The following is an 8673-nucleotide window of genomic DNA, read 5'->3' on the forward strand; positions in this document are numbered from 1 at the left end:
TCCAGGGACCTGGGTTCAATTCCCGGCTTGGGTCACTGTCTGTGCGGAGTCTGCACGTTCTCCCCAAAACTGCGTGGGTTTCCTCCGGGTGCTCCGGTTTCCTCCCACAAGTCCCAAAAGACGTGCTTGTTAGGTGAATTGGCCATTCTGAATTCTCCCTCTCTGTACCCGAACAGGTGCCTGAGTGTGGCGACTAGGGGATTTTCACAGTAACTTCATTGCAGTGTTAATGTAAGCCTACTTGTGACAATAATAAAGATGATTATAATAAAGAATATTCTTATGCTCTCCCAAGATTTATTTTCCAAGGAGCCTCTGTGTAGTTGAGGTCACAATCAGATCACCGGGAACTTATTGAATGGTGGAGCAGGCTCGAGGGGCCGAGTGGCCTAGTCCTGCTCCTAATTCGTATGTTATCACATCCTTTGTAATAGATTGTAGCATTTTCCCTCATACAGATGTCAGGCTAATGGGTCTGTGGTTCCCCATGTTCTCTCTCTCTCCTTAAATATTGGGGCTACATTTACCACCTTCCAATCTGCAGGAACCATTCCCGAATCTATAGAATTTTGAAAGATGATCACCAATGTCTCCACTATCTCTACAGCCACCTCTTTCAACACTCTGGGATGTCGAGCATTAGCTTTTGGGGATTTATTAACTGTCAATCCCATTATTTTCTCCAGTACTGCTTTTTCACTAATACAAATCTCTTGCAGTTCCTCGTGCTCAATAGTTCCTTGGTTCTCTCGTGTTTTTGGGACGATTTCTATATCTTTCTCTGTGAAGACAGACTCACATTGTTTAGTTTCTCTGCCATGTCCTTATTCCCCATTATAAACTGTACTGTCTCTGCCTGGAATGGACCCACATTGGTCTTTGCTAATCTTTTCCTTTTCACATTCCTATCGGAGCTTTTCCAGTTCTCCTCAGTTTGCTCTCATATTCTATTTTCTCTTTATCAGTTTCTTGATCCTCCTTTGCTGAATTCTAAAACAAGTTCCCAATCCTCAGACTCACTACTATATTGTCTCCTCCATTGATCTAATGGAATCTTTAACTTTTCTTATTCGCCACGATAGCTTCACTTTTGCTGTTTAATTTTTGCTTCTTAAAGGAATCTATATTTTATGTAAATAAAATGCGAGTGGTTGCCTGTCTATTGTCTATTGTCATACAAAGAACAGCAAAGAACAAAGGACAGTACAGCACAGGAACAGGCCCTTCGGCCCACCAAGCCTGCTCGGATCATGATGTCTGACTAAACTAAAACCTTTTGTGCTTCCAGGGTCTGTATCCGTCTATTCCCATCCTATTCATGTATTTGTCAAGGTGCCTCTTAAACGCCACTATCGTACCTGCTTCCACCACCTCCTCCGGCAGCGAGTTCCAGGCACTCACCATCCTCTGTGTAAAAAATTTCCCTCGCACATCAACTCCAAAATTTGCCCCTCGCACCTTAAACCTATGTCACCTGGTAATTGACTTTTACAACCTGGCAAAAAGCTTCTGACTATCCACTGTGTTCATGCCATTCATAATTTTGTAAACTTTTATCAGGTCGTCCCTCAACCTCCGTCTTTCCAGTGAAAACAATCTGAGTTTATCCAACCTCTCCTCATAGTTAATACCCTCCAGGCCAGGCAACATCCTGGTAAACTTCCTCTGTACTCTCTCCAAAGCCTCCACAACCTTTTGGTAATCTGGTGAGGACCAGAATTGTAGGCAATATTCCACGTGTGGCCTAACTAAGGTTCTGTACTGCTGCAGCATTAACATGACAATTTTGTGTACTCAATTCCCACATCAATGAAGACAAGCATGCCGGCTGCCTTCTTAGCTCCTTATCCACCTGCGTTGCCACTTTCTGTGATATGTTTATTGTAATTTCCCAATCTACCACAGACAACTTGCCCCTCATACCATGTGTTATGGGCCAGGGTTTAGACAACCCCAAAGTGTATCATGGAGTTCACCTGACCCACAACTTTTACTAGATTGTGGTATGGGGAGCACACGGCCCACTCTACAGGTGTGGTGCAGCAGAAATTTAAAAGTAATTTTTAAAGCAAAACAATGTTTATTCTATGAACTCAGTTAACCTTTTTAAAACATACAGTGAACATCTTAGCACCCATCAATTCAAATACACCCCCAAAAGAATTCAATACTATAAGTAATCCTTAAAATTTCCTTTTAACATCCGTAAGACAAAAATCCTTTTTACAGAAGAACATCAGGTTTAAATTCTCTACTGAGAGCAGTCATCACTCTGAATTCACCAAATGATCTGGAGATAGTCTTTAGATGGCAGAGAGAACAGAATTACACCTTTTTCTGGTCAGTGAGAGCAGAAACAATAACAACGGAGCCAACATCTGTAATTTATTGTGAACTTGTTGGAGTCACAACAGGTGTGCTGAATCACAAAACCCCTCCCCACATTGAGAGCAGGTGAATGGTCTCTCCCCAGAATTAACTCGCTAGTGTCTCGGGAGTTAGGACGGATCATTGAATGTTTCCCCTGCTCAGAGCAGGTGAATGGCTTCTTCCAGGTGTGAACTCGCTCGGGTTCCTGCAGTGTTTGGATATCTGAATCCCTTCTCTCACTAAGAGCAGGTTTACGGCTTCTACCCTGTGTGAACTCGCTGGTGTGTCTGCAGGCTGGATAACCGAGTGAATCCCTTCTCACACTCCGAGCAGGTGAAAGGCCTCTCCCCAGTGTGAACTCGCTGGTGTATCCGCAGGCTCGATGAAGTCGTGAATCTCTTCTCACACTGAGAGCAGGTGAACGGCCTCTCCCCAGTGTGAAGTCGCTGATGTATCCGCAGGCTCTTTAAAGTAGTGAATCTCTTTGCACAATGAGAGCAGGTGAAAGGCCTCTCCCCAGTGTGAACTCGCTGGTGTATCCGCAGGCTCGATGAAGTAGTGAATCCCTTCCCACACTGAGAGCAGGTGAATGGCCTCTCCCCAGTGTGAACTCGCTGATGTATCCGCAGGGTGGATGAATCACCAAATCCTTTCTCACACTGAAAGCAGATGAACGGCCTCTCCCCAGTGTGAACTCGCTGGTGTGACTGCAGGGCGGATAACTGAGTGAATCCCAACCCACACTGAGAGCAGGTGAATGGCCTCTCCCCAGTGTGCACCCGCTGGTGTATCTGCAGGTCGGATGATTGTGTGAATCCCTTCCCACACTGAGAACAGGTGAACGGCCTCTCCCCAGTGTGAACCCGCTGGTGTCTCCGCAGGCTCGATAAAGTAGTGAATCCCTTCTCACACTGAGAGCAAGTGAACGGTCTCTCCCCAGTGTGAATTCTCTGGTGTGACTGTAGGCTGGATAACTGAGTGAATCCCTTCTCACACTGAATACAGGTGAATGGCTTCTCCCCAGTGTGAACTCGCTGGTGTGTCTGCAGGGCACATAACAGAGTGAATCCCTTCCCACACACAGAGCAGGTGAATGGCTTCTCCCCAGTGTGAACTCGCTGATGTATGCGCACGCTCGATAAAGTAGTGAATCCCTTCTCACACTGAGAACAGGTGAATGGCTTCGCCTCAATGTGAACTCGCTGGTGTGTCCGCAGGGCGGATAACTGAATGAATCCCTTCTCACACACAGAGCAGGTGAATGGCCTCTCCCCAGTGTGAATGCGTCTATGAGCTTCCAGCTGTGATGGGGCTCTAAATCCCTTCCCACAGTCTCCACATTTCCACGGTTTCTCCATGTGTTGGGTCTCCTCGTGTCTCTCCAGGTCGGGCAGTCAGTTGAAGCCTCATCCACACACAGAACACGTGTACGATCTCTCCCCGCTGTGAATGATGTGATGTTTTTTCAGGCTGTGTAACTGGTTAAAGCTCTTTCCACAGTCAGTGTTCTGGATAACTCTCACTCGGGTGTGTCTGGATCGGTGCTTTTCCAGTCACACTGATGGTTAAAATCTTTTGAAGCCGACAGATTAGACAAACATTTCTCCTTCTAGATTCAAAGTCCGGTGATATTCAGTTCCAAGGAATTGAGACACAGTCAGATTGAGACGTAAAGTTTGAGATTTCTGTCTGTAATTCCTCTTGTTCTACTGTCCTGTAAAATCAATTTACAAAAGACATCACTGTCAGCACAGGATAGAAATTCAGAACAGACAATTGTAGTTTCTATCGAACATTCTTTCCTCTCTCATTCCCCAAAAGTTGTAAATCTCCATCCCACACACACCATTCTCCATTCTCACCCTGCTATATCTAATATTCACCCTCCCAATTCTCCTGAAGGTGCTGATTAAAGCTGATTGACAGATCCATGCTCACTGCTTCCTGTCCTGGACACAGAGACCATAACAAACAGGAGCTGCAGTCAGCCATTCAGCCCATCAAGCCTGCACGTCTATTTTGTGGGGTCATTCACCAACCTATGTCAGCGACATTCTCCGTGTTGTTGACCAGAGGCTGAGTGAGCTGACTCAATATCTGTGAGCTCATGAGGCCGAGCTGTAAAACACCAAGAAAAGGAACGACAAACCCAAGGAGAGAATTCTGAACGTTGAGCAAGATGCCTCCTCAGCGGAGGCAGGAATTAAATCCTTGGAGAACCGTCTGAGTGCCGTGGGGGAGGTCCTGGGGGACTTGAAGAACCGAGGGTCAGAGAAAGAACATCCGAGTTGTCGGCCTGCCAGAAGGTGTGGAGGGTGAGGCTCCCGTCAGGTCCTTCGAGGACCGGCTGCCACGTTTTCTCAAGCTAGATGTGAAGCCTGGGTGTTTCAAATTAGAAAGGGTATTGGATCCTGTCTTTGAGGCCGAGAGATAGTTTTCATCCCAGGCCTGTAATCATTCGCTTCCACAACTTGAAGATCACCAGAGGGTCCTGGAGACAGTTAAGGTGAGGTGGGACCTGGCTCCATGAGGGAGTGAGGATTTCCTTCTTTTGGCAGCCACACAAACGAAGCATCGAGGCTTCGATGAAGTTTGAAGGGAACTCAAGGCTGCGGGAGTGAATTCTGTCGCTTTATCCTGAGACCCTGTAAATTGTATCCGACAAGTCCGTCAAGTCTTTTGATAATCCGACTACTGCATCAGCCTTCATTAAATCCATGAAGGGTAAGGATTTGGAGGGATGGTTTGCAGCTCGGACTAACTAATCCAGACTCTTTCCTTATCACTGTTTTGTTGTCTGAATTTGTTATCTTTTATCCTGTTGAAGGGAGTTGTTATTCTGTGAGGGCCGATTGAATGTCTTCTTCTCCTCCCTCGAGTGTCCCAGGGACTCATATTATCTTATCTTAGTTATGGTAGATGTGCCGTGTGCTTATTATCCGTCGTCTTTCTTCTATTATCCGAACGTTAATCATGGCAGAACCGAGTGGCGCCATTGCCAACGGGTGGGTGGTGGTGGATGCAGGTTTTCACGGGTGGGTCTAAAATGTGGGAAGGACATTCGATCCCCATTCCCTTGTTGGCCCTTCTTTTCTTCTCCTCAATTTAGAGAAGGTATCCCGAGGGTAATAGTCTGGCAGTGGGGTTAATCCTCCGGGTCCTCAGTCATATTGAGGAATGTCCCCTTGAATCTGTTGTGGTCGTGATTCTTTTGTCTTTTTGTTATTATGGGAGGGTTTATGTGTTGTTGACTTATCCTACTCTGGTACAGACGAGGCTTTTATCCGGGAAAGGAGCAGATTGGGGAGATTTTGGTGCCTTTGGTGTAAAATGAGTTGGAGGAGGGGGTCATGGCGCATACCCGACTGTGGTGTGAAAATATGTTCCTGTTCTCTCTGTCGTCTAGCTAATGGCGGCAGTTAATCTGCAAATTTTCTCAGGGAATGTCAGGGGCATCCAACACCCTATCAGAAGGAAAAAAATCCTCTCCTTTCTTAAGGTGAAAGTCGACATAGCTTTATTGCAGGAATCTCATCAAGCTTAAACTCATTTGGTGCGGCAAGGTGGCACAGTGGTTAGCACAGCTGCCTCACAGCACCAGGGACACAAGTTAAATTCGGGCCTCGAGTGACTGCCTGGGTGGAGTTTGCACCTTCTCCTCATGTCTGCGTGGGTTTTCTATGGCTTCTCCCACAGGGCAAAGATGTGCAAGTTGGGTGGATTGGCCCCTTAGTGTTCAAATAGGTTAGGTAGGGTTACTGGGGGACAGTGACACGGTGGAGTCATGGGCCTAGGTAGGGTCCTCTTTCAAAGGCAGATGCGGAATCGATGGGCTGAATGGCATCCTTCTGCACTGTAGGGATTCTATGATGAGGTACACTGTAAATTGAGGCTGGATCGGTTGGGAAGGATTTTCTTTGCCTCTTTGCCATCAAGTAGCATGGGTGTGGCAATCCTTATTAATAAAAATATCCCTTTTAAGGTTGAAACCTGTACCAAGGACAAAGGAGATGGATATGTGATCATTAGAGGTTTGGTGCATGGAGATGTTGTTTCAATAATGAATGTCTTTGGATGCCCGAACGACTCCCCGGAGTTCATTGCAAAGGCTTTTCTGGATTTTGCTGTTAGCTTCGACTAACTCTTTTGTGGTTGGTCACTTCAACGGCCACATATATCCTCTGGTGGATAAGCTCCTGGTTACCTGGTTACCACCCCCCCCCCCCCCAAAGCTACAAGCTAGGGCGTTGGTCTCGGCTTGTGAGGAGGTGGGTTATGTGGATATTTGGGGAACTTTGCACCCGAGGGGCGGAGATTTTACCTTCTTTCCCGTTCCACAGCAATGTCAGACTAGAATCGCCGACTTCTTCGTGCCGAGAACGACCTGGTGTCCGCTTGCACCACAGGGAACATCATAAGTAAAGCCCACCCCCCCCCCCCCCGGTTTTCTGGAGGTTCTGCTCGAGGGCTCACCCCCAGGACGAGAAGGTGGAGGTTTGATGCCTCCCTGATCAGAGGTACTTCATTCACTGCACATTTTCAGGAAGAGTTTGAGTTCTTCCGTTACCTCGGCCCCTGGTATTTCCCGCTCCAGACGTGTAAAGCTCATGCCGGGGGCGGGGGTGATCATTTCTGTCACTGCTGATGTAAGTTGCAGAATGCTGGAGAACCAGCGGCGTCTGGAGGTTTGTTTGATGAAGGCCCAGGAGGAAGTTTCCGCCGGAGTGAAGCTCAGTCACACAAACCCCGCACTCTGATTGGCTGGAGGACCAGAGTCCTTCCGGTCCCGCAACTCTTCCCATTGGTCAATGCCTCAGCATGAAGTGAGCTCCCCCGCACATGCGCAGCATCCACTCTCCTTTAGACATGCGCAGTCTCAGGCAGGGGGGAGAACACCGAGCGGCTTCCAGCTCTGGTCGGAGCCGTCAGCCGGTTGCCTGGAAACCTTGTCTCGAGGAGGTGTGGAGGGTGGGTGGGTTGAACGGGCGGGGCTCGAACGGGCGGGGCTCCCACGTCTGCGCACTGGAACCCAGTGACGACTCCGCGGAATAGAGTAATTCCTATTGGCTGATTCAGGGAGGGCTCCATTGTGATGTCACAGCGGAAGTGAAGGTAAAACCTCATCCTGTCTCCAACATCTGTGAGTAAAACACTTTATTTTCTCCCCCTTTCCATTTCTTTTCTCATTCTCACCTTCAATTGAAAGGAAGTGAATCCAGGGAGGGTGCAGACTCTGGAAAGCTTGGCCCAGGTCTCTCTCTTTCTCTTAAAGACATTGTGTGGAGATGCCGGCGTTGGACTGGGGTGAGCACAGTAAGAAGCCTTGCAACACCAGGTTAAAGTCCAACAGGTTTGTTCTCACTAGCGCTCCGAAAGCTAGTGATATCGAAAGAAACCTGTTGGACTTGAACCTGGAGTTGTAAGACTTCTTACTGTCTTAAAGACATTGACATCCTTTGCTCCCTCAGCTTGACACATTTATTTATTTGGCTAAAAGAATGGTATGTTTCCTGAAGTTCAGAATTTAAGGGCTGCTTTCCCCAGGATTTGGCTGATAATTAAGGGGTCAGTAAATTAATATCTGACAGAGATATGTCCAGTGTTGTTATTTGGTACATATTAGATATATTGTTTATGGTTCTATAATGAAGTATATTATTATTTCAATAGTGTAATTTTGTGCTGTAGCTACGTTATATATTTATAGTCATCTCTTCCCTCAGAGGGTTGTGATTCTCTGGATTTCTCTTCCAAAGGGACCAGTGGAGTCTGGGGGTCACTGAATGCCGGTGGGGAGGGGTTGAGGGATAAGGCCCCTCATCTTGCTAACTTCCCCTTCGGATGGTTCCCCCTTGGGATTTAAATATTTGGGAATGTCAATGACCCCCCCCTTTCAGACAGCTATATGGGGCCAACTTTCCACAGCTGATGGTGACTATTAGGTGGGACCTTGCCCGGTGGTCGGATCTTTGGATTTCATGGCGAGGGAGGATCGTCTTCATTAAAATGAATGAGTTGCCCGTCAACTGCTAGGGGGGAGGGGAGGGAGTGAGGAGGGGAGGGAGGGAGGAGGGGAGGGAGGGAGGAGGGGAGGGAGGAGGGGAGGGAGGAGGGGAGGGGAGGGAGGAGGGGAGGGGAGGGAGTGGGGAGGGGAGGGAGTGGGGAGGGGAGGGGAGGGAGGAGGGGAGAGGAGGGGAGGGGAGGGAGTGGGGAGGGGAGGGGAGGGAGTGAGGAGGGGAGGGAGTGGGGAGGGGAGGGAGTGGGGAGGGGAGGGGAGGGAGTGGGGAGGGGAGGGAGTGGGGA

At 48.2% G+C, this 8673-nt stretch overlaps 1 protein-coding gene across 3 annotated transcripts; it reads right to left on the bottom strand.

The window, feature by feature from the left end:
• Positions 1–2060: 2060 nt before the first annotated feature.
• LOC140420595 (uncharacterized) lies at positions 2061–7069 on the bottom strand. 3 transcript variants are annotated; one of them, XM_072504595.1, is made up of 2 exons: positions 6938–7069; positions 2061–4084 (listed from the first exon to the last, which is right to left on the bottom strand). In XM_072504595.1, the coding sequence occupies exon 2, from the start codon at positions 3726–3728 to the stop codon at positions 2631–2633; it is 1098 nt and encodes a 365-aa protein (XP_072360696.1). In that variant the 5' UTR covers positions 3729–4084; positions 6938–7069; the 3' UTR covers positions 2061–2630. The 3 variants fall into 3 exon arrangements, with proteins under 3 accessions (XP_072360696.1, XP_072360695.1, XP_072360697.1); XM_072504594.1 differs by lacking the exon at positions 6938–7069 and adding an exon at positions 6692–6931; XM_072504596.1 differs by lacking the exon at positions 6938–7069 and adding an exon at positions 4410–5828.
• Positions 7070–8673: the final 1604 nt, after the last annotated feature.

Source organism: Scyliorhinus torazame, chromosome 5, assembly GCF_047496885.1.
Source record: "Scyliorhinus torazame isolate Kashiwa2021f chromosome 5, sScyTor2.1, whole genome shotgun sequence".
Classification (NCBI taxonomy): Eukaryota; Metazoa; Chordata; class Chondrichthyes; order Carcharhiniformes; family Scyliorhinidae; genus Scyliorhinus; species Scyliorhinus torazame.

Coding starts and splice junctions, on each gene's coding strand:
- LOC140420595 (XM_072504595.1), bottom strand. CDS start 3,728: ATGGAGAAACCGTGGAAATGTGGAGACTGTGGGAAGGGATTTAGAGCC.